Genomic DNA, 13,518 nt, shown 5'->3' with positions numbered 1-13,518 from the left:
AATATGAAATTTAGCTCACACTTTTTGACATGATGAAATAGAGCCAAGTTTTATTTTTTTATTCTGAATAGTTTGCTAGTCAAGCTAAGTTAAGTTTTATTTATTACTTAAAACCATTTTTCTGTTACTTGCTAAATTGTTTCGGTTTTGAATAAACCTAGTTTTGTTTTTTATAGCCGAGGTTTTCTTTAAACATTTAATTTAGAAAGCGTAATACATTTATTATAATTTTCCATTAGCTAAAAAGTGTTTGATTTTTTTTTATTTGAAAGAAAAACGTTTCAGGACTGTTTTTGTAAGAAAGTTTATATCAGTAGAAACATTTATAGTATAAGTGCAAAATGATAAGATGCTCATTAATTTTTTTTTCCTTTAGTTTTTTGTTGTTTCTTTTTATGTTTATTTTGTTTATTTATTATAGTTTTTTATTATGTCACATTAAAATTAGTCTTTCTTTTGCAGATATTCTGAAAGTTAGTAAATAAAAATATTTTGACTTTCTGGATAAGTGCGTACTTAAGGCGGGGTGCGTACCAAAAAAAGTGCGTACTTAAGCGGTAGTCTAATGTAATAGCTTTATGCAGTATATATTAAACTTAAAGTACCAAAATATTATCGTTAAAATTATCCAATTTGTAACATATTTATAGCTTATTAACCTTTAGCTTACAATTTCATAGTATGTTCTATTTATATGACATTATATAGTTAGTTTAATATGACATTCTTAACTAATAAAGATTGCTCAAATTACCGATATTTAAAGAGATTATTTATATTTCCACATCTTTATTTAAATATTCAAGTACTAATGTTATTCTAGCCTAAGAAAAAAATTGCTAAGTAAATTCCGTGCTTTTCTGACCCCTTACTAACTAAATACTTATATTCTGGGTTTATTAATTTTCAATCCTATAACTCGGAGACGACGATAACAAAAAGTAAAATGTTTCAGCAAACAGTTGTTTAATTTTTAGTTGATATTTTTACCAATTTTTATTCAGTCATTATATTTTTTATTATTAACTTAATTTTCATAAACACTAGACAATCCTTGAGTCAACTAGACAAGTGGTAAAACTATATTATCATCCTTTAAATTATAATTAAAACAACACCACTAATTAATCAACCTTAACTATTTTATTCACTAAAAGATTTACAACACTACGAAAAAAAACAAACACGATATTTACAATGGAAAGTTGCGGAAGAGAAAACGCGCTAATTCGAATCGCGGGAAATCAGCAAAGAAAAGGACGCCACAATAGATTTTTTAAAAATTTAAAAACAGCCCTCTTAATAAGGCTGGTAGAAATTGTTGCCTCCTCCCCTCTGCGACTTTCCAAAACCTCCCCTACCTCCCCTCTTGCCGCCCCTGGGTCCTCCCCTGAAACCGCCCCCCTGGTTGCCATAACCACCATATCCTCCGTACTGGCCCCCGTACGCTCCGTACCCGTATCCTCCCTGGTACCCGTAGCCGCCCGACTGGTCGTATCCCTGGTAACCGTACCCGTAGTCGCCGTAGCCTCCCTGGTAGCCGTAGCCCTGCTGCTGCTGGAATTGTGGCTTCTTCTTCTGCTGCTTGTTCTCCTTGCACTCCACCCGCGACCCGTCTATCTCGTGCTCCTGCTCCTTGCAGCACAGCCTCACGATGCCGTCCTTCTTGAACGCGATGAAGCAGAACCCCTTCAGCTTGCCAGTGCTGCGGTCCTTGGGGCGTTCGTACGACTCGATCTCACCGAACTTTTCAAAGTGAGCCTACGTGGAAAAATATAAAAGTGTTGCGATAGTTTAAAACATGCTGTTAGAAGAAAAGCAGAAATGCAGGAGGTCAGGTAGAATTCGTAGGTAAACGAGATTGTTTATAAAAATGGGAAGAAACATTACATTACCGTCAGATATAATATTTAAATAAAATCAGGGTGTTTAGTTATAAACAGAATAAGAAAGAAATTCTATATCACATCAACCTCATAAAAAAAATTTGAAGAACATATTAATTAGTAAAGAAGTTGTTACCTTGACTACATCATCCTCGGTTGAGGACTTGATTCCGCCCACGAACATCTTTCCCTCCTTCTTCTCGCACTTCTTCGGCTCCACCTTGCCGCCGTTCAGCTCGTGCTTCTCGGCTGCCAGCACCTTCTCAACCACCTCCTGCTCCTCGAACAGCACGAAGCCGAATCCTCGCGGCTTGCCGGTTTCGAAGTCCTTCATGATGATGGCATCGGCAACCTGATTGGTTTGTTAGTTAATTCAGGGAAAACTTGTGCTGGAATTCACACTTTAAAATTTGAAGTTGCCAAACAAATTCAATTTATTAATATTAAGTTTCAAATATTAAGTTTTATAATGTATGTAGGAAGCATTAAACACAATAACAGTGAACAGAAGAGATTCATATTTGAATGCTTGAAAACTTTTGATACACATATCCTTTAACAGCTAAAATTCATTTAGATAAAGCATTTGACGTGAAAGAACTAAAGCATTTTGTTTTAAACTAGATTTGCAAATTTTTAGTAAAGTAATTTTCAGTAAGGATAATAACATTAATAGAAAGTTTTAAACAGACCTTGTTGAAAAAAAACCTTTGGAATTATTTTAAGACTATTTTTATTAAGAATACATATCAAATTGGTTACAAAATTCAACAAAATTAATTGTAGAGCTCAATCTTTTAATCTTTAAAAGTAAAGTACACTTTTATTACTTAAATACTTATTTTTTTATTTTAAGCACATCACACTAACAAAAACTTAACTATTTAAATCAACTCACTTTGCCGAAGGTGCTGAAATACTCCTTCATGTGAGTACTTGTAGTGTCCCTGGGAAGTCCCCCAATGAACAACTTTAACTCATTGTCGGTGGACGCCTTGATCAGGTCACCCTCCTTAACCTCCTTGGGGGCGTCCCCTTCCCCGTTAGTCTCCTGCTCCGTTGGTTGTTCCTGTGCTACCTCCTCGGTTGCCTCCTCTTTAGCTTCAACTTCCTGTGCTACCTCCTCTGTGGCGGCTTCTGCTTCCTCAGTTGCCATTTGTTCAACAACTTGCTCTTCTTCTTGTTGTTGGGCTACTTGTTCGTTTTCCATTTTTATTTGTTTAGTTTTTTAAGATTCTTAAAAATAATGTTTTTATGATATTTTTAGGCCAAGTTACTGTTTAGAAATTGTAATTTGTTTAGCTCATTACAGTGGAAATTAGTTTAAAACTTTAATTAAAATACAGTTGGTATAAAAATTATATTAAGCTGATTTCTTTCAAACAATTAAGTCTTTAAATTCAGTAAGTTAACATTCACAGACAAAATATGGAATCTTACATACACATAAAGGGTTGCTAATTGTTTTTGGCCTATTTTCTTTAGGTTTTCAAAATTTCCTCCAGGTGTTTAAAAGTACATATTTTTGGGTCAATTTTTAGTTTCAAGTCAAGTTTAAGTTAGGAAACTGTGTTACATAGTTTAAGAACATTGAAAAGATACTGCTAAGCTAATTTAAGGCCATAGGGGGGACTATGTTTTTACAAGTTGATCTTATTTTAAAAAAAAATTCAAGATGCTTTTTATCGTTTTTCAAAATTCGAATATTTTTTGAGATATGACCAGTCAAAGTCTGGCCGCATAATAGGAAATCCCTATAGGAAGGGAAAACTAAAACAGCAAAAAAAGACTATTTAATTTAAAATATATCTCCTCCTACATTTTTTAAGCAATCTTCTTTAAACTTTCACAGTCTAATCTTTATACAATAACAAAAAAACTTTAATTTGGAATTAAAATAAAATTATGTAAAAAAAATTTTTTTTGAAAAAAAAACACTTTTTTTTTTAATTTTTGTGATAAATTTTTGATTTTTTTAAATTAATATTATTCTATAGTAACGTTTTTTCTTTTATTATAAGGAACGTTTCCTGAAAATTTGAAGAAGATTGCTTGAAAAATGAAGGAGGAGATAGATTTTTAGTAAATTTTAAAATTTCCCAGAAAATTGACCTTGAAAAATGTGCGGTCCATACGTTTATATTGGAAAATTTTTACAAAAAATTAAATATCCCAAAATTTAAATGATATTTTTGAATTCTATAAAAACTGGCTTGTAGTTTGTACTTAAAGCTTTCATATAAAAGCCAAAGTTAATTTTTGTAAAAAAAAATTACATGCTTAAGATTGAGTTTTTCAAGCAAATTTAGATTCGTCTATCAATTTGATTTTAAATAATCGGTAATTAATTACAGGGTTGCCACTCGTTTTTTCAAAAATTTTTCCAGGTTTTTCAAATTTCTTCCAGGTTTTTAAAAGTACACATTTTTGGGTTTATTTTTAGTTTAAAGTTAAATCTAAGGTAAGAAACAGTGTTAAACAGTATAAAAAGATTAAAAAGATACTGTAAAGCTACTTAAAATGTGTTTTTTAATAAAAAAATTTTTGGTGATGACAAAAATTTTTTATCTATATGATAAATTTTTTAAGTCAAACAAAATTTTTACTACTTAATATGTTGAAATTCCTAAAAATTCCAGGTTTTTCCAGGTTTTTTGTTCAAAATTCCAGGTTTTTTAAGGTTTTTTTCAAAATTTCTTAAATTCCAGGTTTTTCCAGGTTATTTTTGCCTAAATTGTCAAATTCCATGTTTTTTTACGTTTTTCCAGGATTCCAGGTAAAGTGGCAACCCTGCAATTAGCTGTAACATTTATTTACATGTATAATTAGAATTATAGATTCAATTTACAATAAGTTGTTTTAAGTAGTTCTAATCAGAATTGTTTTTCTGATAATTAGATTTCATTAATTAAGAAACAAAATTTTTAAGGAAAAAAAGAACATTTAAGTCATAAAAACTGGCCTAATTTTTTATTCAAAACTAACCTGAGTTTTACAAAAAAAAAGTTCAAACTAGCCTGAGTTTATTGAAAATGCTTAAATTAATCAAACCTTCAGTTTTTTTTAAATCTTATATTCTCAGTTATCCTTAGTAGCTAGTAAATCCCTAATACATAAAACTAATAACTAAAATGTAGAACAACTTATTAAGAAACTATACTAGGCTTGTATAAAACTTTTTATATCTTTAAATAGTTTTACTTCTTAAGCTGTTAGTCCTAGCTCTGATTTTATTTATTACTCAGGGTTGCCACTCATTTATCAAAAATTTTTCCAGGTTTTTAAAAGTACATATTTTTGGGTCTATTTTTAGTTTAGAGTTAAGTTTAAGATACAAAACTATGTTAAATAGTATATAAACATTGAAAAGATACTGTTAAGCTACTTTAAATATGTTTTTTAATAAATAAAAATTTTTGATGATGACAAAAAAGATTTATTTATATGATAGACTTTTTGAGTCAAATCGAAAATTCAAGAGTTTTAGTGATTTTTTTTTATAATGCCAGGTTTTTCAAGGTTTTTATAAAAACTTTCCAAATTTCAGACTTTTTTGCCTAAATTGTCTAATTCAGGTTTTTCTAGGATTCCAGGTAAAGTGGCAACCCTGATTACTGATATATAACGGATTTTATCATATGCCTAAGGTTAGTTACAGTTTTATTTCAAAAATATTCTAGTCAAGAGTTCCTAATTAGTTACAACTCATGAATGATGAAAGACACATAAATTTAAAATAGTGTTTATCATATTTCATCAGTACTGCCAGCTTTTAAAGCAAGCCAGCCCTTTATTTTAATTTATGTAGTAAACCCCTTGTAACAAAAATACAGACAAGGTTATCATTTTTTTAGTAAAAAATTCAGCTTTAGCAACTTAAGTATAACCTGACATGAAACTACTTAAGTCAACTTGAGTTTATGAAAGTTTTATAAATGGAGTATTAAAAGTAAAAACTCAAAATAACTTTTTATCAAGGTTGAAAGTACCATTACAATAACATGATAAAGTTTAAAAACATCATTCTAAAGAAACTAATATATGTTTATATCATATAAACTAGTATAGGATGTAGGAAAAACATTAAACTTAGGCTGACTTTTATAAAACTTTTAAATTAGTCTGAGTTAACTGAAGTAATTGACAACCCTGTTTTATGCATTAATGTTAAAATTTAAATAATTTAGCATTAGTTAAATAAATTCTTTATACTTAACATTTATTAGCTATAAATTACAATATTTGATTTGAGTTATTTAGCCTCAAGCCTATGCATTTGTTAACAAAGACTAATACTAATACATAGAACGGAATGCAGATATACCAGAGTGGCCACTAAAATTTTCTCTAGCTTTTTTAGAATAGAAGTTTTCTTGCCTCTTTCAAGTAAAAAAACTAAACTTAAATGGGAAAATACTTACAAAAATAAAAAACTACTTAAAAGATACTATATTGATATTTAAAATGTATTTTACATTTATCAAAAATGTTATTAACAATATTTTTTTTGATCATTTCAAACTTAAATATATATAAACTGTTTGTAATTTCAGCTTTCTGATAATTTATGTCCAAAATTTCAGGGTTTTTTTTTACCTAAAATTTCAAAATTGATGTAAAATGTTCACTGGTATACACAGGGTTTCCAAATGTTTTAGGCCAATTTTCTCCAGGTTATCAAAATTTCATCCATGTTTTTAAAAGTACACATTTTTTGGTCGATTTGTAGTTTAAAGTTTTGTTAAAGGTTAAAAACTGTGTTAAATAATAAAAAACACTGAAAAGATACTGTAAAGCTACTTTTTAAAGTTTGTAAAGTTTGTTTTTAAAAATAATTTGAAAATTTTGAAAATGACAAAAAAAATTCACCTATATGATAGATTTTTTCTGTCTAATTGATATTTTGCTACTCAACATGCAAAAATTGTTTAAATTCTAGGTTTTTAAGTGATTTTTGTTTAAAACTCCAGGTCTTTTTTCAAAATTTCTAAAATTTCAGGTTTTATAGCCAAAATTGTCAAACTCCAGGTTTTTGGGCAACCCTGTACACACATATTTAGATATAATACATTTGTTGACGTTAATTGATTACATTTTTATTTAACACTGAAAAGTGACAGCATTAATTTAAAAATTATTTAATATGCTAAATAAAGTTGTTTTTTATATAAAAAACTTAAGAATATGGATAAAATACTTTTAAAAATACCATCTCATTTAGATCTTCTACTCATGTTGCAAGCACTCTTCAAAGAATTTCCAAAACTTTACAAGTTTATCTGTAAGAATATTAATCAAGTAAGATATTTTAAATATAGTTTAGAAAAATTAATTGCAATTATAAATAGTCTACAACTAACTCATTGATATTCATTAACTTGGTAATATTGGTTAAATTCAATGAAACACATTACCAAACTATATAACAGTTACTAATCATTTTTTTTTTTGATTAATTAATAATTAAGGTTTTTAAATTAATTAATATAATTTAATTTTAACTAGTGTGGAATACTTATTTGTAATTAATTGAGTATGCTTATAAAATTTAAAAAACAAAATGCTTACAACTAGTTTTAAAACATTAATGTCCTAATATTCACAAGATGCTTTTGAAATGATTTTTATGTTAAAAATTTAAAAATGTTAATGATAGTTGAACATAGATTCAGCTTTTTTATAACTTATAAACTATAAAAAATTGTTCTCTGTTGAGAAAAATATTTTTTGTCAAATTACTGTTGAGCATAATGTGACTATTAAATGTAGAGTTTGATATATTTAGGTATAAAGTTGATGTACTGGTTTTTTATTTTTGGTTTAATTTTAAAAGTATACTCAAGATTTCCTTACTATTCAATTGTGCTTATAAGACTATTAAAAAAAATTAGTAAAATTAAAATAAGTTGACTAAATCTAAATTACTAGAAAATAGAACATAATCCTTTGTTTTTTAAAATTTCACAAAAAAAAACTTTGTTTTTTAAATTTTAAGCAAGTAACTTAGTTTAAGTAACAAGTTTGAATTTTATTTGTATATCCTTACTACTTTAGCCTTTACCCGCCTTGCCAGTAGTTTCTTGAATTCAGTAGCAAGGTACCTCTAGCAAAACTACAGAAACAACATAAAGCTTTAAGTAAAATTCAAGAACACAAACTAAGTTTTTTAAAGTTTTTAAACAATATTTAATTTTAAACTTAATTTTGAAAATATAGAATATTATACGCTAAAATTTGTTTTCATAAAAAAATTAAATATTCGTTAGGTGTAGTAACTGTAATAGTTAAACGTTGTAAGATTGAAACTTACATAGATATAACAGAAACAAATGTTATAGTACAATTAGAACTATTATTATGACGAGAGTAATTTTTTTAAATATAACTAAAGTTCAATTTAAAAATGTTTTTTGTTAAAATATTGTTATAGAATACCAAATTAACATATAAAAATTATTTAATAAGATTAATATGAGTTAAAAAATTTATTTCTTTTACGGGTTATGAATGATGCCTTTTTAAACAACGATGTTTGCAACAAAAATCACTATTGTACACTAACAATAATCTGTTAAAGTTATTGCAACAACACTAAGTTTTTAAAAATGTTTATAATTGAAAAAAGAGCTATTTGGTGTCTGTCAAAAAGTTTTGTCTACACTAGATCAAGATCCTTCTTTTCGTGCAAAGCAAAGTTACCAGATTTAACTATTTAAAAGCAACAATAGATAAAACGAAAAGGCTTAGCAACATTAGGATTTCAACAACTGTGCAAGCTATTTGATTTCTAGCATTTGTATAAAATGAACGTTTAATTTAAAAATAATGCAGACAAATTGTTTTCTGTAGGTTAAAAACCTGGAATTAACAATATTATTCACAGTTTAAATGTTGGCAAAATTAAACTTAACTAAACTTAAACTTTCGCAAAGGTTATAACTTTTTACAAAAAAAATGTAACAAATGTTTTACCTAAACACAACAAAAAAAAAGTAAAAGTTGAACGTTGAAAGATTAAAATTCAATTGTTGACACATTTACAAAAATAACTATATTATATATGTAATATAAAAGCTAATGATTAAAAAAAGCATTTAATCATTACAGAGTTTTTTTAACATACATGTTGCAATATTTAAAAAAAAAGTCTAATAATCTCCCAACAAAGCTTTTTAAAACTTGTTTCTGATAAAAAACAACTATATGTAAAACTTAAGCTTGCAAACTTTTTTTGGAAAATTTACCAATAATAACCAATTATTACTAGTTTGTTGTGCTACATGATTGAAAGGTAACAAAACTCTAACTTTTTTTTGTTGAGTTGCGTGTTTTGTCTAATGAACTTTAACAACCTGCAAAAAATGCGAAATGCTAAACTTACATTTAAAATTAAAGTTATAAGGGTTATTTTTTAAATAACATGACCATACTTTATAGATCTTACGTAAACTAAATTTTTACAAGTACTAAGCTTGCGTTATTTTTGTTTATCAAATAAAATTCATTATTTAATTTAATAAACAAAAATAAGTTAGTGATTTAAATAATGACTAAATACTTTGAGTTTATGCGTTTTATACTTATTTATGAATAGAGTTAATAAATTACATAAGAAAAAAAATTATAAACATAGATGCAATTGCCTCAGTTTTAAAAAATTAACTAAAAGATTAATTAATTTCAAAAGAAAGCTAACGGCATAAAAAGTTTACAATAGTTTGATTTAAAAAAAATTTTGCTTTCATTATATTTGTTTTATATGAAAAATTTGATAATTTTATATCGTAATATTAAGTAATAACATATTCTAAAATTAATATTTTAACACTATCTTTAATTATAACATAAATAAAAACACAACCAAGTACCAACTACATTTTTAGAATATACGATTTAAAAAGTACTTTACTTCAATTTATACTTTCTAATTCTGGTTACAAATATTGGCATGTAAAACCTTTATTTATTAGATATAGAAGAAATGTAACAATTTTTTAAAAGAGTTAATATTTCTTTTATATCAAAGAGTTTTGCAACACAGCTGCCCCAAAGTAGCAAAAAACTGCTTATTTTTAATATTTGTCTTGTTTCTTAATTAAGCAGAATAAATATGAATTTAAACGTATTAAAGTCTAGCTTAGTATTTTTTTGCGGTTAGTAGCTGGATGTCATGTGATCTTATAAACACTTATAAACAAAAGTTCATTAATAAAACCTTTTAATTAAGTGTTATTTGGTTTGAACGATTTTCATTAATTGTTAATATGTTTTGAATATTTATCTATTCTTTTTTTTGTAATGATTTATATATTTTGTGTTTGACAAAACTATTATAATTTTTTTTTTGATATCAAAAATTACTTTTTTGCTTTGCATTTAAAAAAAGATAATATTAATTCTACCTATAAAAAAACTTTGCTTTAAACTATTTTTGATGAAAAATTAAAGTTTAACAAGTTATTATTCATAAAAAGACAAACAAAAAGATACTCAAAATATTTAGTTCTAGGACTTTTTGTACGGAGAACTTTTCGGTCATCGAGCCATACACCACGGGTATCTTTTAACGTCTTTTCTGTGACTTAACCAAAAAGCTATCTGAAAATTAGCTATATGTGGGGGCAAGAAAGTAGCGTGTTGATTTTTTGTGTCTCAATAATTTTAACTGAACCAATTAGTTTCAAATAAAAGTAAATTTTTTACAACATAACTAGAGATCTAACTAATTATTATAAAAGGTTTTAAAATGTTACTTTTAAGATATGGCTCAATAATCAAATTTAAAAAAGTTACTGAAAAAAGTTGTATAAGATTTTGGAAAAGCAATAAAAATATTCTGCTTTGAGTTTTAAAGATGTTTAAAAACTTTATTTCATAACTTTGTTAAACAAATTGCAAACACCTTTTATATTTTGTTGTAAATTTTCACAAGTGTTCTCATCATTTCTTTATGTTGTCATAAGTAAGTGTTTCTCAAAAGTGTGCACATGAAACTTTACGAAACGCTTTTATAAATAACTAAACCTTGCTGTAACTTACGTTTTCAGTTATAAAATCTTTTAAATCACGGTAAATAACTATAAACTCTGAATATAAGGCCAATATTTTTTCGACTAATAACTTGAAATTATGAATAAAAGCCACATATTGTATCGAATAGTTTAACTCGTTAAATGACCTTATCTTTCACAAAAGCTAATCTAAACTATTACTTGAAACAAACAATTTGGTAGCGTTTACTAATGTATGCATACTCAGACTAAAATTTCAAAATAAAATCAAGGGACACTTTCATAGGCTTTCTTAATATGTTTAAAAGCTTAACTTAGTCTGTAGATACTCAGTTTAAATTAAACATCTAAAATAAACCAAATTAATTCATTGTACTAGACTAAATTAAGTACAATAAGAAGTCAAATAAAAAGTTATTGATTTGGTAAACAATTCTTAAAATAAAAATTTCATGTTTGAAAATGCCATACTTTACTTTCATTTATATATTATAAAGGAAACGGGTCAAAAATGCACGAAGACAAGATTGCACAAGAGGACTAAATTGCACGAAGATACTTTTGCACGAAGACAATTTTGCACCAAGGCTAAACTTTGCATGAGTTACAATTTTGCACAGAGGGTCATTTTTGCACGAGAGTAAACAAAAACAAAAAATATAAAAACAAAAAATAAAAGTTAATTTAATTAAAAAAACAAAAAGAAGAAAAGTTACTGACCGAGGATAAGGGGTAACAATAAAATTAAAAAAAAAAAAAAAAAATAATAAAAGTTCAGCCTGTGCTAAAATGTTCCCTCGTGCAATTTTGACACCTACCCATTATAAAACTGAATCAGAAATTATATAAAATAAAAGTGTTCTAAAAAATTTATCAAGATTAATAGACTGTTTGTTTATCAAACCAACTAAAATTTCAAAAATGAAAGAGAATTTCCACAGCCTTTCTAAATGCTTTATCTGATTTTTAGAAACTAAAAAGTTTTACATAAAACGTTAAAGCTTAAAGTACGAGTATCTAAATACTGACAATTCAAATTCTAATGTTGTGAGTAACAGAAAATGTTTATCGTTGCAAGGGGTGGAGTTTGAGACTGATGTTTTTTTACCATAAAAAAAAACTATGAGTTGTTGTGAACTATCTCTTTTAAAACCTATTTAAAAAAATACCATAATAATCTTACTAATTATACCTATATGAACAATAAACAATTTTCTAATCCATATTTAATTTTAAGAAATGGCTAAAAAATTTTTTGTAATTTTAAATTTATTATTTTTTACCACAAAATGTTACTTTTTAGACTTACATTAAAAAAACTATTTTTTGAGATGCGACCCCTTAATTTTTGTTTAAGAAATTGAACTGTTATGCTATCCCTTAAAACTAATGCAAATCTTTTAATAAAATCTACTAATGCTTATTTAGTAGATAACTAACTCATAAAGAAACAAAACTCTCTGTTTCGAAATGAGTAATTGAAAAAAATTAAAAGTTTGAAAAGTTGTTTGTTTATGCTTCAACTTCTATTCAAATTAGAACTTTTACAACTAACTTTTAAACTGAAGATAAAAACAACTTTTTCACACTCTTTCCATGAATCAAATTGAGTTTCGAACTCTAATTGTTTTAATTATATACGCATAACTTTTAAAGAGTAATATATATTATAAAAAAAGATAACCAAAATAAGTCGTATATGGAATTGAAAAATGGTCCAACACTAGGCAAAAAAAGGAAATTTAGGAAAAGTCAAGTGCTAAAAAAAAAATTAATCTAGGGAAATTAAGTATTTTTAAATGAAATTGCAAAACTCAGGGAAAATGGGAACACAATGTTTTTTTTTAATGAATTGTAATAGGTGTATTGCAAAAAATATATTTTTAAACGTTACTAAGAATAAAATAAATAAAAACTACCGAATTGGTGGCATGTAGAGAAAAATAAAAGCTTTTTATTAACTTTAAGTTTATTAAAAATAGTTGTGTATATTAGAATTTATTTATAAAAAAAAAGTTAATTATGATACATTTATAACCTGTAAGGTATAAAATAGTTCTTACGAAATATTTTAAGCAAACATTTTTTAGATGTTATAGCTTAAAAAACATCTAAAAATAGTAAAGAAAGAATAATCGATGAAAAGTAAATAAAATACTTTTTAAATGACATTAACTAATTTTTGGTGCTATAACTCATTTTTTTAGCGAACTAATTTAACGAAAACTTATTTTACATACTTTAACTACTTCAAAAACATTTAATTTTAATCTAATGCACAATTAAAAAAAAAACAAACAAAAGTACATAAAAAGATAACTCTTTTTAATCAACCTTTCTTACATTTTGGTCCTTTACTTTTAACTTTTTAGTTTTAACAAAAATACTTCGTTTACATGTTTTAACTTCTTCCAAAAAAATATTTTCTAATCTTATACATGCTTTACGAAAAAAAAACTTAAAAAAACAAAAACTAAAATAGTGTAACAAAAATATATATAAAAACTAAATAATTTTTATTTAACCTTCATTAATTTTTGGTAGTATAGTTTATTTTTTTTGTTTTTCTATGCACTAGTTTCAACTGAAAACTAATTTAAATACTAAAATTAATAATTACT

At 26.1% G+C, this 13,518-nt stretch overlaps 1 protein-coding gene across 1 annotated transcript; it reads right to left on the bottom strand.

The window, feature by feature from the left end:
* Positions 1 to 1,128: 1,128 nt before the first annotated feature.
* On the bottom strand, positions 1,129 to 3,120 carry LOC145834731 (heterogeneous nuclear ribonucleoprotein A/B-like). The gene is made up of 3 exons (XM_082942236.1): positions 2,785 to 3,120; positions 2,023 to 2,238; positions 1,129 to 1,761 (listed from the first exon to the last, which is right to left on the bottom strand). Exons 1-3 carry the CDS (start codon positions 3,094 to 3,096, stop codon positions 1,300 to 1,302), a joined length of 990 nt encoding a protein of 329 aa, XP_082798362.1. The 5' UTR covers positions 3,097 to 3,120; the 3' UTR covers positions 1,129 to 1,299.
* Positions 3,121 to 13,518: the final 10,398 nt, after the last annotated feature.

The sequence above is a fragment of the Thalia democratica genome, chromosome 4 (genome assembly GCF_965202585.1).
Source record: "Thalia democratica chromosome 4, ktThaDemo2.hap1.1, whole genome shotgun sequence".
Lineage (NCBI taxonomy): Eukaryota > Metazoa > Chordata > Thaliacea > Salpida > Salpidae > Thalia > Thalia democratica.
Note: the sequence above shows the minus strand (reverse complement) of the source record. Positions and strands in the feature narration are given on the sequence as shown.

What these genes read in the sequence shown, in the direction of transcription:
- LOC145834731 (XM_082942236.1), bottom strand. Translation starts at nt 3,096, where the DNA reads ATGGAAAACGAACAAGTAGCCCAACAACAAGAAGAAGAGCAAGTTGTT. An exon ending in ATTTCAGCACCTTCGGCAAA is followed by an intron (nt 2,239 to 2,784) that starts GTGAGTTGATTT and finishes CAAACCAATCAG; the next exon opens with GTTGCCGATGCCATCATCAT. An exon ending in CCGAGGATGATGTAGTCAAG is followed by an intron (nt 1,762 to 2,022) that starts GTAACAACTTCT and finishes TTTTCCACGTAG; the next exon opens with GCTCACTTTGAAAAGTTCGG.